Genomic DNA, 20,925 nt, shown 5'->3' with positions numbered 1-20,925 from the left:
TAACTACGGTGATGGCATTTTGAGTAGAATGACAGTTAAGGTATGGCAGTGTAAATAGTGCTGATTCTCCCATACTGAGGGAATGCAGATCATCCCAACCCCACTTTCACTGTGCTGGAGTACAGTATAGCATCATTATCAGAATCCACCTGCAATCTCTGGTCACATGTTCAAGCCACGAGAACCAGTCTATAGGGCTATACATGCTTTTTCTCTTTTTGCTAAATACATTCATGTGAACGACAAGTAGAGTGATGTTCAAAGTGAGGATGTCTAGACCGGTTTCTCTATCAGTGTGTGTGTGTAGATCCTTGAAATCGACAGGCCCAAACAGCAGTCAGTAGCAAGGAGCCATTCTATATTGAGGGACAGGGACCTACTGGATGGTGCATACAAGAGGAGAGACTAAGACCACCTGCGGTAAGTAACAAAAATAACAGTTTCTTGCAGTTCCGATGTCATTACTCTATTCATTTTTTAAAAACTACTGGGAATACATTCTATGCTAACATGCAGAACCAGCAAGAGGTGCACTGTCTTTTATATCTATTATTGTTATATTTCAGTGCATGCCATTCAGAAAAAAATAGCATTGAAATCCTGATACGAGGACTAAGGTGCACATGTGCCATTCAGTTCTCATGTATTTCATTCCTGAAGCTTTTGGGGATTCTAGTATTGTCTCTAAGTTCAATCGCCAGTATGTGAAGGATCTCTTGGGTGGGTGGTTTGTGTTTGGGTGAGACTGCAGTGGAGAACCAGGTCTGTCAGTGCAACAGTTCAGGATAGTGGTTTGGACATGGAGGGATCAATGTGACGGGTCATGATGAGAGGGGGCGGGGCACCGACTTGCCGTATCGTATCCGCGTCTCAAATCATCTGAACATAAGAGGAAATCTGCTGGTTACATGGCTGTCTTTGGAAGTGCTTCTGTGAGTGACTGAGGAAAAGCAGGTGTCCCGTCCAGTCTAAATACTGCGTCTGCGGACGTAGAGCTACATCAATCAAGTTGTCACGCTCTCTCTCCGGTGTCTGTTACCCGCAACAGATAATTCAAGAACATAATGTCCTATCATGACCTGCCTGCCCGCCCACTTGGGTCCCAAGATCACAACATTCACAACAGCTGCAAGAGTGTGGATTTAGAATCAGATATCATATTCAAGCATCTCTCCGTCTCCCTTTTTTGATTTGAAAAGTGAATCAAAGTTGAAGTTGGAATTCGATAATTCAAGTAATTTGTCACTACAACGTGAGGCTTTGTAAGTGAGACCATTGATAGATGCAGGATGGTCACTACCTGACCAGTACATCAAGAAAAATATGAGTCCATGTTCCTGTCATTGAGAAGCACCTTTGTAATAAACATTACATTATATCAATCCACATTCTTGCATTGTGTGTGTGTGTATGTGTGTGGTTGGACAACAGTGGTGTTCACAGAGTTATGTGTTGCCAGGATGAGTAGAGGATTGCTCAGCAACTCACATAAGTACTTATTGCTACAGCGAATCAGAATGTAATTCAGGTACTGTAGAACAGTGGCAGGTATAGGCCCATAGCAACCACAGTTCACCTTAAGCTACACATCTCCTATCTTAAACCATTTCTCGTAAAACCATTTGTACTAAATCACATTTGTCTTGAAACAGAACAAAAGCTTGAACAGCATGTCAGTATCATTTTGCAGGTAAAATACAGTTGATAAAACTATTACTTTTTAAAAACCAGGTCTCCTGACAAAAACAACATCTGGTCATCACAAATAAAAAGAAAAACACACCAATTCAATAAGAAATTAATTTTGCACGACAAAACGGACTACCAAGACAAGACCAGTCAGTGGTCTTGATAACCTAGCCTACACTCTTAGGGGGAAAAAAACGTGTTATCTAGAACCTAAAACAGTTACTCGGATGTCCAAAAGGGTTCTACCTGGAACCAAAAACAGTTCTCTTATGGGGACAGCCGAAGAACCCTTTAGGAACCCTTTTTTTCTACAGTTGTGCTGTACCTTATGTTGTTGTAGCACATTATTACCAGTAAGAGGCTTGTTTCAACCTGTGCCATGCTTTTGTTTGAAGCACAGCCACTTTGCACAGTCACATAGTATTCCCTAGAAGTAAAACGCTGGCCTGCACACTGCTCACTGGAAACCCATTGGCCGGATCACTTGCTCTCAGCTCAAATTGACTCAAAGCAAAGCTATTGCCTCGGGCTTTTACCTAGAGTGCTGAGTGTTACAAAAAACATGCCTTCGCTTTCTAGTCTCCTAGAGCCGTTTGAACAGTCTTAGAACGACAGCTTCTCTGTGGCTTTAACACTCCACGCCTCTGTTATCCTCAACAACAGAACTAAAAAGACAAGAGTCACAAGGTTTGGTCTTTGAGACACTGGAAGGAACATTCGCTAGATGAGAGGGTTACATCGACTAGCTTCTAAAGGTTGCATGAGGTTCCATTCTTACCAATTAATTTACAATGATGACTATCCCCAACATTGCAGAACGTTATGGGAGGATGAACTCTTAGCACCATTTGGAGTACTGGAACTTCTATACCACCTGTTTCACTCCTACCTCCAGTCCAAACTACTTGTGACAACAGAGAGGCATTCACATGTAACAACCACAGAGAAAAATACAGGCCTATTGCCAATAAACGTTTCGATAACGTTTCAATAACGTCCTAATCATTAAACCAGTTTTCAGTGCGTGAAGTAGAAGACCCCAAGTGCAGCACGAGACGGTGCGAGACTAACTTGGATCAGAATTCGAAAGTGAGGCGATACACGTCGTCGTTACTGGCATCATTGAAAACACATGTAAAAACACTGGTGGCGGGGTATTGTAATTGCGAGGAGGAGGACGTCATCTGCTTATCTGGTTCAAGTCACCACATCCAGCACTGGAGGTCTTTCACATGGCGTTGAACGCTTGCTTCCTCTCTAGTTCTTTTCGCAGGATGACCGGAGAATCAGTGTCCTCTTTTTGCACTGACAGGCAGGAGTGAGCATGGCATCATTGACAGAAAAATGATAGAGCACTGAAACAAAGAGGAGACTGGAAGGGAGGAGAAAGTCATGGAGATCCTACTCCCTCTTCTTCTCTCCTTTCTCCTCAGTTCACAGACCCGCGGTTGTCCTTTCTCATTTCAGTGGTGAGAAGATGAACACTGTCCATTTGGTGGTGTGTCCCTGGAAAAGGAACCGCGCGTGTGTGTTGAAGAGGTTTCACAACGTGTGTGTTGTTGCGTGTCTTACACAGTGTATGTAGTCAATGGTGTTCTGGGGAGTGTAAAAGTGTTTGCGTTTATCATAGTAGTTCTCTGAGATTGGTGAACATATACTGTAGGTTTGACAGAGTGTGTTTGGCAGTGGGCGTGGTGTGTGTGTGTGTCGAGCGCTTGTGTGTATGTGTTTGTATGTATGTCTGTGTCTGTGTGTGAGGGGGAATGTAAGGGATTTGTGTGTGTGTGTGTGTGTGTGTGTGTGTGTGTGTGTGTGTTAGAGAGAGAGAGAGAGTATCGTCTGAGTGCAAGTGCAGACGGTAGAGGGACCAGAGTTGGTGGGTGAGGTTGCGATTTCATCATACAGTTCAGTCACACCTGTGACCTCTCCCCTCCTCACACTCTCCGTTCCTCCTTCTCATTGTTGGAACAAATCTCCGTCCGTCAGTCTGTCTCTCTAGATGAAGGCCTCGGGCGTGCTGCCGTTGTTGATCTGGACGTAGATCTTGGGGTCCTCCTCGCGCTCCTGCTTCTGGCGTTGGAGCTGGCGGCTGTAGCAGAGCAGGTAGAGAGGCAGGCAGAAGCCCAGCACCGTCAGCCCCAGCAGGCCCACGTTGACCTGCGCACAACCACACACAGGAAGTGACATCAACGTTGTTTTCACATCGGGACAGCAGTGTGTGCTATGACATGTACTCGGGGCAGATTGCTTTAGACAAGGTGGCTGCTACACATCAGTCGTATCCAGCAGCCTTTGCAGCATTATGCTCATAGCACATTAGTATACTGGAAAGGGTGAAAGGTCGTTGCTCTCTTTCTTACCCATAGGGGGTCTCCCTTCAGGGGGCCCATCATGGCCATGAAGAGGGGCTGCTGCAGCAGGGCAAACAGGGCGCTGATGAGGGACTGCATGCCTGTCAGACTGCCAAACTGAGACGACGGGTACCTAAGAAGGACAACCAGCATGAGGCGCTTGTGTGGAAGGGACTGTGCACGCGCGCACACACACACACACACACACACACACACACACACGAGACACTTACACAGCAGCATAGAGCCCTCCAACCGCAGAGTGGATGAATCCTCTCACAATGGTGTGCAGAATAAACGATAGAATCTGAAGGCAGAGAAGAAAAGAGAAATAGTTCAACATGATGTGTTCCAGAATCTACAGACCCAGGGCATGCATGGTGCCCTGTCCCTCCATCCTAAAATGGAGTCCATGTTTAATAAATAATGGCTTGACAGAGATGTTCCCAGAGCTGGGTTGTAAATAACTTGCATAACTTGTAATGACACAACTGTCCACCAGGGGACACTGTTGCATTAAACAATGGCTCAGCTGCAATAACATGTGAGTCACTCCCTCTTTCTTTCTCTGCACCAAGATCTCTCCCTTTGGCTATAGGAGGGATTTACAAAACACTGGGAAAGCACGCGGTGAAATGTGTGCTTCTCCACAGCCCCTAGAGGTGAGGAAAGAGAGAGCGAGATGGAGGAGAGGAAACAGAGGGACGACTTACCTGGAGAGGGAGGCTGGGGACGAGGCAGGTGACCCCGAAGCCCATCAGTAGCAGGTTGGTGAAGATGAAGGCCCGTGTGGCGTTGGTGATTTTCTGAATCTGTCTGTCACGACGCTTGGGCTGAGTAAGATCTCTATCAGAAGGGACATCACATGTTACACACATACTCCCTGGTTATACAAATAACATAGTAGTGTCCTGTGGATGCTAGGGGAATATCTGGGAGGCAGGGGATTGCTCTGTTGGAGTGTGTGTGTGTATGTGTGTGTGCCTGCGCATGAGTGAGTGTGTGCGTGCGAGCTCACCTTTTTCCCGGCTTCGCGTTCTCATCCTCACACTCTTTGAGTTTCCAGTCCATGATGTACCCGATCACTGGAGCGGTCATCAGACAGAGCAGCTGCAGCACTCCGAAAATGGAGGTGTACACACTCACTGTGAACGGCAGGAGAGACAGAGACATGTTATTGCCTCCAGAGCTTACACTCACACATTTTCAAGACAGACACGCACGCACGCACACACACGCGCACACACACACACCTGTGTTCAAGTCTCTGTCGGACAGCGACTCCAGGATGTTGTTCATGGCTCCCATGTAGAAGATAAGTCTCAGCTGGGTGACACACATGGTGATCAGGCTGAGCATGAAAATAGGACTCAGGATACTCTTCATGAAGGACTGGGCTGTGGACACACAGGAGGAGAGACAGATTAACGTCAACAACTGTACCTGACCATTTACTCCAGTAAAACTGAAGTTTAAACAGTGATACTGCGTTCAATCTCAGAATGCAGAATAACTTGATTTATTAATGGAGGACGATACACAGGATTATATATATATATTTTTTAAATCAGATTGGAGTGAGGTTTATCCTGTGTGTACTGTACAGGATATGCCTTCTTTCATTTCCTCCACATGCCGTGATGGAAAACTACCAGGGCATAGCTGCTTCACCTCAGAAACAACATGGAGGTAGGGAAACAGGGAAGCTCGGTAAGATAACATGTGGGGGCCCGCGCTGTAAGCAAGGGGCCTGGGGCCATGGTCCGTTAATCATCTACTGGTCTCAAAGCTGTAAAAGCTGCGGCAGGGCAGTGGAAAAGTCTTAATGGTCACGCCACAGATGTGTCCAGCGTTTATTGCCCAGCGATGCAGGTATCTCTCCAATGCTCTGGAGACGGGACCATCTTTGACATGCTGGCTGGACAAGGGGCTTACAAGCTGGTACATTACATTAGAGCAGGTGGTTCTAACAGTCTGTCTCAGTCTATAACACCGGGTCTCCCCTGTGTCCTGGACTCATAATAGGAGTTAGAATATTATTCGCAAAGCGTCTCAGAGTAGGATCTAGGATCAGTTTAGTCTTTTAGATCACCATGAATTAAAGGGGGGGGGTCTGATCCTAGATCATCACTCGGGTTTACATTCTTGACTGGCACACTATGTGACCACACTTGTAAGGACACACCGTGATCATTTTCAAAATACCTAGCCTACACTGGCAACAGTCGCCATGGCCAGTGTTGACTTAGATACAAAACAATCCCATAATGGTTTGGCTGATATAAGAACCGTGTGGTGGAATTATTGTAATCAAAAAGAGAGACTTTTAGATTTCTTCAAAAACAATCCAACTGTATCATTTCATTACTGCAGCACGGGACCTGGTCGGTAACCAGCCCTGGAGGGGACCACCGAGAACTCAACCAGCTGGTTTGAACCACAGCATTTTATAGCAAAGTCCATCCTCCTTCTGTCTACATGACACACAACAGATGTATGGAATGGGTCACAAGAGCCATCTCCCCCAGGTACCCCAGTACGGAAACATTAACTCATGCTCTGGAATGTGGTATCACCCCAAAACATTGTGCATTTCCTGTCCGTGTCCCCAGAGGCCCACTTTCAGCTCACACGGACACAATAGAGTTATATGAACCCTCTTTTCTGTTGCATAAAACAACCATTTGATGCAATTACAGCATTATAACATAATCTTTCAACTTTGCTCTCACAACCGATCCACAAAAGAGGTCCCAGGCACCAAAGTATCTTTGAGTGAGCCTTCTTTGAAAGGGAAAAAACTCCTAACAACCAAATAAATCCCCACCATCACATGCATCAGATTGTTGAGTGGACAAACACAGATTATATATATATATATATATATATTATATATATATATATATATATATATATATATATATATATATATTTCTATGAGAGAGAGAGAGAGAGAGAAAAGAGAAAAGAGAAAGAGAGAGGCTTGGGGAGTTGGCCCTTAGCAAGGGGCCCCTTGAAAACCTCCTGACACGTGGAACTTGTCCAACAGGGTTACAGAACCGCAGGCATCCATCCGGTGTGTATAATGACCCCCTTCGGACCTTACTGACTGCTATCTGCCCTCTGGCCCGGCCCCACCACCGCCACCCGAGCAGCACTTCTTGGAATGCGGTCCGAATCGATTGCACGGTCCGTTCGGTACCAAAGAGAGCCTGCAGAGAACCACAGGTTTCCGAGCCCGAGGGAGTGCGGAGGATAGCACAGCGGAGGTGAGGAGGGGTCACGTGGCTGATTTGAGGGTGTTTTGGAGGTTTGTGGCTAATTGCAGTGTACAGATCTGGGTTAGTGAAGGCAAAGTGCATAGCCAGTTGTGCGTTTGCAGGATTTAATTTGGGAGAGGGAGGATGGCCTTGATGACCTCAGCGCCAATGACAGCGCTCCCTCAGACAAGCTGGCGGCTGGTACCAAAACACTGGCTGGTGGGCGAGCCCACTCTGAAACATCAAAATTGCACTGATAAAGTCAGAGCTCTTCTTTACAAAAGTTGTAGAGTATGGAATAGCAATCCGCTTCATGGAATAGCAATCCATCATAGAGGAACAGTCGACCATATGCTAGATCTAGGCCTGTATCCAGGATCAGTTTAGCCTATTATATCATTAAAAATATGATTATATGAAAAAGGGGGGACCTTATCCTAGATCAGTACAAGATACAGGCCCAGCTCTTGCATATGGTCGATTGTTTACCTCTGTTTATCCATAAGGCAGGGCTACAATGATTCATTGCATTGTTGTGTTGGATCTATTTTTGTCTGTCAAAATTCTACACCATGGCTGGAGCAGGTTATTGTGTTAGTGTAGTGGTTGGACAGCTTCACATCAGACAGGTTTCTGGCAGACATGTCCTTTGTTGTGTCCAGATTATTCAAAATGGTGTAACAAGGAAACTGGCAAACTGGCTTTTGGCCTCATGAAGTATGGATTTGTGGAGGTTCAGTGCTTGAAACCCATTATGGCAAATCCATTTAGACAATGAACCCCATCACACTCAGTGTGCACAGAAAATGCATGATTTATTTTCCTACTCTCGATCTGAAAGGCATCAAGCAGTCATATTCTCTGGTCTGGGATGAACAGATGTGGCCTGGCCAGACACTTACATTCCTCCTGAGACTTGCACTGGACCTCCAGGTCAACGGTGGAGAGACACAGCTTGTTGCCCTCCTGTTGGGCCAGCTCCTTGGGGTTTTGCTTCATGCTGTTCCCCACGCTGAGTCGTCTCCCCACCGTGGTCACCTGGCGGTAGAACTGCTTTCCAGTGATCTTATGGTCAAAGCCCAGCCAGCTGAACTTGATCTTCACACTGAGGGAGATAGGGAGAGAGACCGAGAGAAAGGGAGAAAGGCAGGGAGAGGGAGGGAAAGAAACAGCGGAAGAGAGAGAGAGGGAGAAAGGGAGTGGGGGAGGATGAAAAAAAAAACAGAGCAAAGAATGAGACTACATCCAGGTGAATGAGAGCAAAGCCAGCTGAGCTCCTCATCTCATTAGATTTCCTTTTTTACAGGGCCTCAAGCCTTCACCATGCTGCAGAGGAACGTGTGCTGGGGGATGTAGTATACTGAGCTCCAAGGAAAATGGAGACTCTATTGGAGGCCTTAATATTCCTACTCCAGCTTAAGTTGTTGAACCTCAAGTCCTAGTATTATCCCCTAAACCTGTTATTGTTGGCTAATATTAGAAACTGTCTGTCTATTAGGTTATAACTAAGGATATAACCAATGATATAAGGAACAAATACTAGTAATACTAAACTAATATTAGGTTAAGGGGATGTTTAGGAGTGTGATTAGGAGCGTGATGTTATGGAGCGTGATTAGGAGTGTGATGTTAAGGAATGTGATTAGGAGCGTGATGTTTAGGAGCGTGATGTTATGGAGTCTGATGTTATGGAGCGTGATGTTAAGGAGCGTGATGTTAAGGAGTGTGATTAGGAGAGTGATGTTAAGGAGTGTGATTAGGAGCGTGATGTTTAGGAGCGTGATGTTATGGATTGTGGTGTTATGGAGCGTGATGTTATGGAGCGTGGTGTTATGGAGCGTGATGTTATGGAGTGTGATGTTATGGAGTGTGATGTTATGGAGTGTGATGTTATGGAGTGTGATGTTATGGAGTGTGATGTTATGGAGTGTGATGTTTAGGAGTGTGATGTTTAGGAGTGTGATGTTTAGGAGTGTGATGTTTAGGAGTGTGATGTTTAGGAGTGTCTTACGTGTAGTCCATATCCTCAGGTCCAGGGAAGGGCTCCAGGGGCCAGTTGAAGAAGCAGTTGATGAAGACGAGGCCAGCGCAGGCAGCCCACACCAGCAGGATGGTGATGAAGGTGGCTCCTAGGTCATAGATCACCTGATGAGAGAGGAAGCAGGGACCAACAGCCACAACATTAGCTCTATGTCTGACCTTCACATTGACATGCGGGAATAGGAAAGTAGAGTCAAATAGTTAGCCTTGATAGCTAACCTCCATAATGGTGTGCATGGTATGCATGCATGTGTAGACTAGCTAAGTAGATGTGCGTGTGTGTAAGCTACCTTGATCCCAGGGAAGGTGACAGCGGAGGATGCATACGATCCAATCATGAGAGCGATGAAGGTGGAACGAAGATCACCAAACATATTGGGAAGCTGAGGAGAAAAACACAAGAAAGCGACAGGATATACGATTAGGCCACGCTTAAATCAGATCAATGCATTCACTTGTGCAAAAACACACGCGTAGCCATAGAGACACGCACGCATTAAACAAAAACAGTTTTTCCCAAAATGTAAGGCATGACATCATATTATGAAATCCTGACTGTGTTTTTTGGAGGTTGTTGACATGGAATGAGTAATGTGGGCGGAGTCTTGGTGATGCTTTCCCCACACTATTTATGGCAGCGAGAGAAAGTCCAGAGCAGCCTGCATATTTAGTCCTCTACTTGAGGTTAGAGCACAGGTTGTTCTCAACTCAACTGCTAACTGTAAACAACTGTCATTGAGCAGAGAAGTAGGGAGCGAGGGGGGAAGGGAAGGAGAGAGGGAGAGAGACAGAGAAAGAAACAATTAAAAAGGGGAGAGCAACATCTGTCTGGCAAACTAGGCAGCCCTCCATATCTCCACTGTGTGTGCGCTTGAATCTCCCGTGACAGAGTCGGGGAAGGGAAATGGAGGGAGAACAACAACAACAAAAAACGCCACTGACAGAAACACACCAAAAATGTACTGACTGAGCCATTCACCAGCACAACAACTCCCGAACATAACTGTTTGATGGCACATCCGTCCATCCACCCTCACCACAGGTTCCCTGCTTGTTAGAGCCGCAGGAGGAAATCTCTCACCCCGTGCCGTGGCCTCCCCAGACGTCATTACCCTCCACCACTAATTGGAGCAAAGGTTAACGGCAGAATCAAAACATCTACACTAACAATCACATTCCAGTCCTCCTGGAGAAGTGAAATGAGCTGGAAACATCTCTATTGTGACATTTACAGTAGGAGTGAGTAAAGCTCTACTGCAACTCAGCACTGGTGCCTAGTTAGCAGGATAAGAAGAGGTGTGTGTGTGTTCATGTGTGTTTGGCTTTACTATCCTTGTGGGGACCAGAAGTGGGGAGATTTCGGCAGTCCCCACAAGGAAAAAGGGTATTTTAGGCTTTGGGGTTATGGTTACAATTAGGATTAGGTTTAGGGGTTTTATGGTTAGGTTAAGGGTTAGGAAAAATAGGATTTTGAATGGGAATCAATTGTTTAGTCCCCACAAGGATAGTAAAACAAACGTGTGTGTGTGTGTGCCTGTATTATCAGGCTGGCAGACAGAGGAGAGAAACACTGGTCTTATGCAAGGCTACCTCTCCACCATCTCTCCTAGCACACTACCTACCTCCACCTAGCACAGCTTCAATCAGCAGTGTTGGCTGTGGAATTACCCTGGACTAAACTCATACGGAATAGGCTGAATAATGTGCTTGAGTATCGCCAGGGATTTCAAATCAAATCCAATTAGATTTTTCACAAGACCTTACCGTGAAATGCTTACTTTACAAGCCCTTAACCAACAAAGCAGTTCAAGAAATACAGTTAAGAAAATATTGACTAAATAAACTAAAGGAAAAAAAATCTAATCAAATCAAAAAAAATAACAAGAAAATGACATAACAATAACGAGGCTATATGATGTGCTTTCCATTGCTCTGCTCTCCTCAGTTCACCTATTTCTCTGTCACCACCAGACTGTCAGTGTGTCACCTGACTATAACATGACCACAATGACCTCACTGGGTCAGTCACAGACAGACAGACAGACAGACAAGCACAGCGCCAAAAAGATACTAACCTATATCCCAGTCACCCTTTGTCTGTCTGCTCTGCTAATATTGTTGTTTACCAGGTTTGGATGTAATGGAACGAGTTCACCTGCCTTTGATCAAATTAAGGACATGCAGGGGAAAGGGGAAAAGAATGAATTGTCAACAGAAGGTAGAGCCTAAAACATCAACAGCATCGGAAGGTCCAAACCAGCTCACAGCCTAAAATGCTGCATTTACAGTAGGTGCCTCATTAGTTTTAGTGGTCTGAAGTCAGTTTGACTGGGAGTTGCTGTGGTGGTTCCAAAACAAACCGCCACAAACAAGATTCCTCCATCTTGTTCACGTGCAGAAACAAACCACATAATTATGTCTTATAGCTTTGACATAATAAGAGGGATATCCAGCTGTCAGCTGTAATAAAGGAGGTAGACGTACAGCCTGTGAGGAGAGGCTCATGTTGGGAAACAGGATCTGTGTACACCTAGAAGAAGAAAAAGGCCTTGGGACGCTACGTTGTAGAACATTTCGATAGAAATACTTTATGTGATGTAGAATATGGACGTCAGCACGAATAATGACATTTCTCTCTGCAACGTTGAACAATGCTTGCCTAATGAACCTGGCCCTGATAGGAGTGCAGCCTTGAGTTTGTCTTCCTAATCTGCCTGGCCACCGCGCAGTGTTCCGATATCGGAGCACTTCCTGAATTGGGCACCATCAGGCATGACTAAATACAGTGTCTTCTAGAGAGAGAAACAACAACCCAGGGCTGGTTAATGATTGGCCAACTCTTCACTTGAGACATTACCTGTTCCTGTTTCATGAATACTGTCTCTGTCCGCATCCCAAATGGCACCCTACTCCCTGCCTAGTGTACTACATTTGACCAAGTCCCTATGGACCCTGTACAAAGTAGTGCACAATACAGGGAATAGGGTGCCATTTGGGGCACAGACCGTCTCTGTTAGCTCTGCTAGAGCCAAGCCGAAAAGGCAAGGTCAATACAAATGTGACTGCATTCACCTACCAAGCTCTATTTGGCTCCATTATGGGATCTGGAACAGTCATGGAGATAAAAGATAAGTCTGTTTGTAGAGTGTTGGACTATGAGTAGCATCTAACTCCATAGGATGTACTGGAAGCTAAACCATGGTATGTTGTTGTGGGGAGCAACAACTTGATGGGCAATCATTTAATCAATACAGGCTGATCACTCCGGATCTATAAACTGCAGCCAGTGCCGTGTCTGTGCCCTGAACAGTTAAGAAAACGTCTACAATGCACTTTCATACCCTCACTAGGCTAGGTGCTAGTAGTTATCACTTGAGACGATTGAGAAAATCCCTATCTGAAATGCTGAGTGATGTTTGCAGTCAGTAAAGAATGCCTGTGGTAAGCAGTGATCCTCTAAAGCAGTGGTTCCCAAACTTTTCATAGTCCCGTACCCCTTCAAACATTCAACCTCCAGCTGCGTACCCCCCCTCTAGCACCAGGGTCAGCGCACTCTCAAATGTTGTTTTTTTGCCATCATTGTAAACATAAGAATGAGTGTGAGTTTTTGTCACAACCCGGTGTGTGGGAAGTGACAAAGAGCTCTTATCGGACCAGGGCACAAATAATAATCAATAATTTTGCTCTTTATTTAACCATCTTACAAATAGAACCTTATTTGGTCATCGTAAATAGTGAATAACTCACCGCAGGTTAATGAGGGTGTGCTTGAAAGGATGCACATAACTCTGCAACGTTGGGTTGTATTGGAGAGAGTCTCAGTCAAAAATACTTTTCCACACACAGTCTGTGCCTGTATTTAGTTTTCATGCTAGTGAGGGCTGAGAATCCACTCTCACATAGGTACGTGGTTGCAAAGGGCATCAGTGTTTTAACAGCGTGAATTGCCAAGGCAGGATACTCTGAGCGCAGCCCAAACCAGAAATCTGGCAGTGGCTTCTGATTCAATTCAATTTTCACAGAACCGCTTGTTGCAATTTCGATGAGGCTCTCTTGTTCAGATATCAGTCAGTGGACTGGAGGCAGAGCATGAAAGGGATAACGGGTCCAGTTATTTGTGTCATCCGCTTTGGGAAAGTACCTGCATAATTGCGCACCCAACTCACTCAGGTGCTTCGCTATATCACATTTGACATTGTCCATAAGATTGAGTTCATTTGCACACAAAAAATCATACAGTGATGGAAAGACCAGTGTGTTGTCCTTGTTAATGCAGATGTAACAGTATAACTTTAGACCGTCCCCTCGCCCATACCCGGGCTCGAACCAGGGACCCTCTGCACACATCAACAACAGTCACCCACGAAGCATCGTTACCCATCGCTCCACAAAAGCCGCGGCCCTTGCAGAGCAAGGGGAACTACTACTTCAAGGTCTCAGAGCAAGTGACGTCACTGATTTGAAATGCTATTTAGCGCGCACCGCTAACTAAGCTAGCCGTTTCACATCCGTTACACAGAGAAGACCTCCAACTTCTTAATCATAGCCTCAATTTTGTCCCGCACATTGAATATAGTTGCGGAGAGTCCCTGTAATCCTAGATTCAGATCATTCAGGCGAGAAAAAACATCACCCAGATAGGCCAGTCGTGTGAAAAACTCGTCATCATGCAAGCAGTTAGACAAGTGAAAATTATGGTCAGTAAAGAAAACTTTAAGCTCGTGTCAATACTTTGCCCCTTGATAACCAGCGCACTTCTGTATGTTGTAAAAGCGTTACATGGTCGCTGCCCATATCATTGCATAGTGCAGAAAATACAAAAGAGTTCAGGGGCCTTGCTTAAACAAAGTTAACCATTTTCACTGTAGTGTCCAAAACGTCTTTCAAGCTGTCAGGTATTCTCTTGGCAGCAAGAGCCTCTTGGTGGATGCTGCAGTGTACCCAAGTGGCGTCAGGGGGCAAATGCTTGCACGCACGTTACCACTCCACTATGTCTCCCTGTCATGGCTTTTGCGCCATCAGTACAGAAACCAACATGACAAGCAGCTACGTTTGGCTACATAGGGACCATTAGTGGAATTGCCACGAGAGAGTAATGGTTAATGTGATTGGATGATAATTATTTGACTAGGCTACCTGTATTGGACATTGTGTTGTTATTTCACTGGACACTAGTTCAATTTTATTTTTGGCAGTAAAACGAGTAAAGGCGCGTAAAAAAACCTCACTCAAATGTATAGCCCCGTTGGAGAATATAAATGTGAATACAATTGTGAATGTGAATATAAACTTTTTGAAAATGTGAAGAAAACATTATTTTAATGATTTGGCGTACCCCCGGCGGCACTGTACGTACCCCTGGGAGTGTGCATACCCCAGTTTGGGAATACCTGCTCTAAAGCCATTAAGGGAAGCAGTCTTATCCTATTCACATCTAAGTAAACACTACACATTCTACACTTTCCATATCAAAATGTTGCCAACAAGGAGAAGTGCTGTTTGGGGTTTAAGGCTGGGTTTCTGTATCAGCACTTTGTGACATCTACTGATGTAAAAAGGGATTTATAAATATATTCTATTGATTGATTGCATGTGTGTCTCAAATGTGTGCAGTTCTACTTGAAAAACAAACCCTAGCCTGGGTTCATCCGATTCTTCTGTGTGACGGCAGCAATGATCGTTATCTCGAGTGCAGCAGGCGGAGACAGAGGGAGACAAAAGTGGGAGAGAAACGAGGAGAGTGAAAGAGTGGAATAACTAAAAGCCTCTGAGGCACAAAGGCCAGAGAGAACAGACGAGGATATTGACAGAAGGGGGAAAACAGAGAAGTGAAAGAGAGAAGAGGGGCTGCTGTTGTGTTAAAAGCTTCACTGCTTACTGGACTGGTTCTCATCAGCCAAAGGAAACCAGTACAAACCGGTCCAATCCTGACAGGACGGAACGCCATCATAAAATGAGTCAACATGCTGTGTCCCTGACGACCACACGCAGACAACACCCGCCTGAATATCTCCATCTCTGTGCCATCACTGTGCCATCACTGTGCCATCACTGTGCCATCTCTGTGCCATCTCTGTGCCATCACTGTGCCATCTCTGTGCCATCTCTGTGCCATCTCTGTGCCATCACTGTGCCATCTCTGTGCCATCACTGTGCCATCACTGTGCCATCTCTGTGCCATCACTGTGCCATCACTGTGCCATCACTGTGCCATCTCTGTGCCATCTCTGTGCCATCTCTGTGCCATCACTCTACCACTCTCTCTCTCCCGTTCTCATCAACACTTTGTTTTGCATTTCTGGCCTTGCTGTGAATCTCTATCCACCCCTATCGAAACCTAAAGCTAAGTGCATGGTGAAAACAACATCATGTGCAGCAGTTGACGGCCTTTTAATAAGTCAATCAACATGACCCTGAGATCAGTGCCTCCACAGTCTATTAGTGTCATCAAGCACCAGTTAGCAAGTAAACATCTGATGGCAGGACATTTTACAGGCGGGGGGTCGGTGTATGTGGTGGTGACCCTGTCTGAGTAGAGAGGAGCTATCATTAGTCTAGCCTGGACCAAGATCTGTTTGTGTTTTCCTGGCAAGAGAACATCATATGCAGATCTGGGACTAGCACCAGTTTCACTTCACCTTTGACATTCATCTCTCTACCTCTCTCTCTGTCGTTCTCTTTCCAAGTGCCAGGAAGCAGTAAATAAACTAAATCTATGTTTATCGAGCCAGACTGAAACTTAATTCCCCCCGAGGACCTAGTGACACAGAACCCAGAGCGGGATTGGGACTAATGAAGAAGTCCTAAGATAGAAAGGATTAGTGTTTCATGCAAAACATGACTCAGAGATAATAGAATCATCATAACAAGTGTCGCAATGTACAAGAGGAGGAGCGCTGTGTGTGTGTATGCATGTGTGTGTGTGTGTGTATGCATGTGTGTGTGTGTGTGTATGTATGTGGGGAGGAGTGCAGAGAGAGGGGTTGGGGGGGGTCTGGTTGAGAGAGAGATGGATAGAGGATGGTTAGGAGATATCCACAGTGGTGATTACTAATACTATAGTGGACTGAAGGAGAGATTGAGGTCAAAGCTATTAAAGGGAAGTGGGAGGGAGGGATGGAGAAGAGAGAGGGAGAGACAGACAGCCTGCTGCTGGTAACCGGAGAAGGGGGCAGACAGAGATAGGCTAGGCAGTTTACTGATAGAAAACAGAGGTGGGTAAAGGAGAGCTCTCCTCTAACGCCTTGGGTTCTCCTCCACTTGTTTTTCTGCAGCTGTGCCGGCTGGGACACAGAGTGCTGAGTGTGCAATCATAGAGAGAGGGAAGGAGTGAGGGGGCAAGCTGCCAAACCACCCCCTTTTCAGCAAATTAGAAGAGTCAGGAAGAAGAGAACACATAGAAACAAAGAAAAGGGGTATCGTGTTGCATACCTTTCTTTTTGTGTAAATCTACAATCTAGACGAGAATAAACCTTAACACAACTGTCTGTAGGGGACCAACTCAATGAGTTCAGACTGATTGAATGAGATACAATGTATCCATTTGGCTTTTGTGCAAAAAAGGCTACATTTGAATTAAAAAAAATATATATTTTCCTCTGTGACAACCTTTGACCCCCACACCCGGGAGGAGAGTGGCGAAGAAGAAAGTTTGGAAGAAAAAGGTCCGGCTGTACAAAAACACTCGGAACCTGGACCAGCAGTGTAAAACACACTGTTAGTCGGAGCAAGGAATTACCACCGTGAGGTTACTGCAACAGAACAGCTGAAACAACACCAGTTCCACACCAGACCAGTTCCTTGACACACACACACCCACACACCACATACACACGTGAGGGAACTAAACGGCTATAGCACAACAGGCTCAGGCATGCTTGGGTTGGGAATGAATGAAACCAGAGAAAATTAAAACAACACGAACAGTCTGGGAGTGGGAGTGGGGGGGGGCAGAAGAAACCAGTTGGGCAGCTTCTGGGTGTCGTGGTAGTGTGTGTGTGTCTGTGTGTGTGTGTGTGCGCGCCAGCCAGACAAACAGACAGAGCCCCTCTGAGCCCCTGCAGTGGGGGGTGGTGAGGAGGCCAGGGGGCAGGAAACTGTCAGGAAGGGGTTGAAGGAACCCCAGCAGCGCTAAGTGTGACTGACTTCCTACTTCCTGTTTGTCAGCTCAGCATACAGTGTGTCTCTTTTCTCTCAAAGTGCTTGTTGTGAGTTTCTTTGTCTGTGTTTAGGGGCAGATAAACAATGAAACAATGAAATCACGTTATCTGTAAACACCATTGTGTCAGTGAAACCCGTCCGAACATTTAGTCTAGCTGCCAGTGAACCCTGGCAGTCTTGGGCCGGCCAATCAAAGGGCTCTGTCAGGATGATGAATAAGTAAGGAGGAGGTGTCTTTTTTTGGCTCTCAGTTGGACCAGAGCACGGTTGAATAATAGATTTGTAACGCAGGGTCTGTCTTGCTTTCTTTATTTTCTCACTCTCTCTCTCCATCCCTCTGCATGTGGCCTCCCTGTGACGCAGCACTTTCTCCGTGCTGACGACATCCCCATGTCCCACCCGCCCACCCCGCTCCCCTCTCCATCCCCACTCCTCTTCCCGCTCCCCTGTCTCCCTACTCCACCCTAGCGCACTCCCCCCTCCTCACCACTGTCCCCATCCCCACCTCTCTCTGCTCAATTCCCTCTCTCCCTACTCCCGCCATAGACATGCATCCTCGCTCACTCCCCTCGGTCCCCTCCCCAGCCTCTCCCTGCGGTACAGGAGAAGACGCCACTTACCGTGAGGGAAGTAAAGGTCATGCACATTCCTCCGAACCCGTTCAGTGCCAGAGCAAAGAATATGAGGATGGACAGATCTGGACAGGGAGAACACATGTGTTAAGGAGACGGGATGGAACAGACACACATACTGTACTAGAGTAGAACGTGAGTAAATTAAAAGAAAGAACGAAGAAATATGCATACTCTTGGGGTCGCTCGATCCATAAGCGATCAGGATACAGGAGAAAGCAAAGCAGGTACTGAAATAACAGAACAGGTTGAATATGAGGAAGGTTTATTCATACGATGACACACCAAAGCCAAGTTAGAAACAGAACATAAAAACTGCAGCAGGAAGTTGCGGCCACTAAAAAGTATTAAACCCTGTACCGAGTTATAGGTATTGTGACAATCGCAATAAAACATTAGAGTGCTGTGTTTGCATGTGCAATATGCTGCAATTATTCTGACAACACCGGGCGCCATCCCACTTCTGACACCAATATAGCTCATTTTGGGTATAGCCCCTGCCGGGACTCGAACCCGAGTACAGAGACTGTCACCCCAACACCTTTGCTGAAATGATAGTGGCCGCAACTGTACATACTACCTTGTCTCCGTTCTATTACCTGCCGAGCAGCCGGAGCTTGCGTGGCCCATACTTGTCCATGACAATGCCCAGGGGCAAGGTGATGGCACTGAGGAGGAAGGAGCCCACGGTGAAGGCCAAGTTCAGCATCTCATCCTGGTCCTTACAGATGGGCCAGCCGTTCATCTGGAGGTACTCCTCCTCCTCCACCACGGGGCTCTGGGTGATCCCCTCCGCATCCCCAACCTGGACTGGCTCAGACTGGTTCTGACTGGTGCTGTTACCTGGAGGCACAAGAGAACTGAATTGAACCTTCAAAATCAACGTTATGGTCCCGGAGGGAAATAGATTTAATATCATGCATAGAAGACATTAAAAACATACATTAAAAAGGGATTCCTGGTGTTTCGGTCGAGAAATTAAGCATGATCCGATTGGAAAAGACGACCCATAGATGAAACAATCACACGAAGGTTTCTTCCTGAAACTTTACATTCTAGTTTGATTAGATAGAATGTGCCTATTGGGAGAACGTCATGGACCATCTGAATGATGAAATGCTTCTGAGGGTTGTTTGGGGTTGGATTGCAGCATTTCTTGCGCAAGTGTTCTAAGAAATGTCCTGCCTCACCGGAGGCCACCGATTTCAAAGGAAACATCTTGAAATGTAATCCATCTCAACAGCACGTGTCCATTTCTGTTTCACTTGTGTCTCATGCGTCTCTTTCCCCGAGACAGTGTGAGCCATGGACAGGTCAGGTAAACAGAAAAAGCTCAGTGAAAGATACTGCAACCAAACTGCTGGGATCAACAAGCTACTCTGAACTCCCAAAGCAAGGCAAGTCCATGGCAACCCAACCCCCTTAGCACCCCCAGATGTTCCCAAAGTGAATTCCTAAGAGGATAGAGAGAGTAATCATATCATCTGTTAGTTATTTCCGCCTATCATACTTAATAGCACTGTTTGTTATAAGGACTGGAGACCAGTGCCTTGGTTATGAGGCAGGTTACTGTCGTTGTTGAGGAGAGAAAAATAACTGTAGCCAACACCCCAGTCTCCATGGGTTTAACTCAGACCAAACAGAAGACTATGACATTGACAAGTCTCATAAAACATTCTTGTTGTGGCCTACGGGAGCTATAAGGCATTGAGTAAGGGCCTGGGGGGAGGATAGGCTGCAAAGACAAACGGTTATTTTTTCAGTGCTATTCTCAGGTGACGTCGTGTGACTTTGGACCACCTCTCCAAAAACCTTTGGTAACACAAGGTGTTTTTCAAGCAGTCTTGAAAAGCAGGTTGTTGTTTTCTTGAGAGTGAGGCTGTGAGTAGACATGGCTGTATTATATAATATGTAGGTTATAGGTCATGGTAGATGGTAGTTAACACATAGGTTAGCAGAAGGCCAACGGCAGCTGGGCCTGCCTGGCTGGCGGGCTCTTACTGCTGAGCAATCCAGACAAGCCTGTGCTCCTGCTGCAGATCCAATAAGGGAAGGGCCCTGAGTGACGCTGAGCACAAACACTGTGTTAGCGCAACAAAGAGCTTATAACGCCTTCAAACAAAACACTGTTCACTTCTCTGTTTTGAGGGTTTACAACATGATTCTAATGACTTGCAGAACATCCAGAGCCAATGAAATCATATGAAACAAAAAAAAGTTATTGTGACGTTACTGCTATGATACTACAGTTCACGGAACGTACAATATTCAAAGAAAAATGGATTTGCTAAGCGTTTTTCCTCATTTATCTAGCCCGGGCCCTGCTTTCCAGCTACTATGTGCCTGCAGCTTTCTTCCTTGTAATTTAGAGTCTGAATAAGAACATTCAGACTCTCAGGCCATGCTCTAACAAGGTTATTACATCACCAACATAATAAGAACACAATGTGACATTTGTCTTCTTTAACCTGATCATCCATCAATGGGAAATGGATGTGTTTCTTACACATGTCCACAGATGCCGTGTCAATCTCAACGCGTCTGACCAGATCACTTACCAGTGATAAATGTAAATGACTGACAGAATCCCACGGACTAGCTTTGTTGCCAGAAAATGCCAGAAAATGGTTGCCATCGGCGTAGAACGTCTGCATTTCCTCGCGTTAACTCATCAGAGGAAGAGAGAGAACCAGAGATAACCAGCTGACAGTATTTTTCCGGCATCATAAGCCTTTCAAGCACTATCTATTTCAAAGCAGTGAGCAGACAGTAGATTCATCAGCTCCAGATAAT

At 45.8% G+C, this 20,925-nt stretch overlaps 1 protein-coding gene across 2 annotated transcripts in view; it reads right to left on the bottom strand.

The window, feature by feature from the left end:
- Positions 1 to 16: 16 nt before the first annotated feature.
- LOC112266816 (large neutral amino acids transporter small subunit 4) overlaps positions 17 to 20,925 on the bottom strand; it is a 32,226-nt gene continuing 11,317 nt past the window's right edge. For both annotated transcript variants that reach the window (XM_024444652.2, XM_024444653.2), the window contains exons 3-14: positions 18,732 to 18,975; positions 18,307 to 18,362; positions 18,121 to 18,197; positions 9,631 to 9,723; positions 9,312 to 9,445; positions 8,203 to 8,405; positions 5,294 to 5,437; positions 5,059 to 5,185; positions 4,754 to 4,886; positions 4,274 to 4,347; positions 4,050 to 4,173; positions 17 to 3,846 (exon numbers count right to left, since the gene is read on the bottom strand). In XM_024444652.2, coding sequence (XP_024300420.1) covers positions 3,685 to 3,846; positions 4,050 to 4,173; positions 4,274 to 4,347; positions 4,754 to 4,886; positions 5,059 to 5,185; positions 5,294 to 5,437; positions 8,203 to 8,405; positions 9,312 to 9,445; positions 9,631 to 9,723; positions 18,121 to 18,197; positions 18,307 to 18,362; positions 18,732 to 18,975 — 1,571 coding nt within the window. In that variant the 3' untranslated portion in view covers positions 17 to 3,684. The remainder of the gene's footprint in view (positions 3,847 to 4,049; positions 4,174 to 4,273; positions 4,348 to 4,753; positions 4,887 to 5,058; positions 5,186 to 5,293; positions 5,438 to 8,202; positions 8,406 to 9,311; positions 9,446 to 9,630; positions 9,724 to 18,120; positions 18,198 to 18,306; positions 18,363 to 18,731; positions 18,976 to 20,925) is intronic.

Source organism: Oncorhynchus tshawytscha, linkage group LG14, assembly GCF_018296145.1.
Source record: "Oncorhynchus tshawytscha isolate Ot180627B linkage group LG14, Otsh_v2.0, whole genome shotgun sequence".
Taxonomy (NCBI): Eukaryota; Metazoa; Chordata; class Actinopteri; order Salmoniformes; family Salmonidae; genus Oncorhynchus; species Oncorhynchus tshawytscha.
The sequence above is the reverse complement of the archived record's forward strand: the minus strand, read 5'-3'. Positions and strand labels throughout refer to the sequence as shown.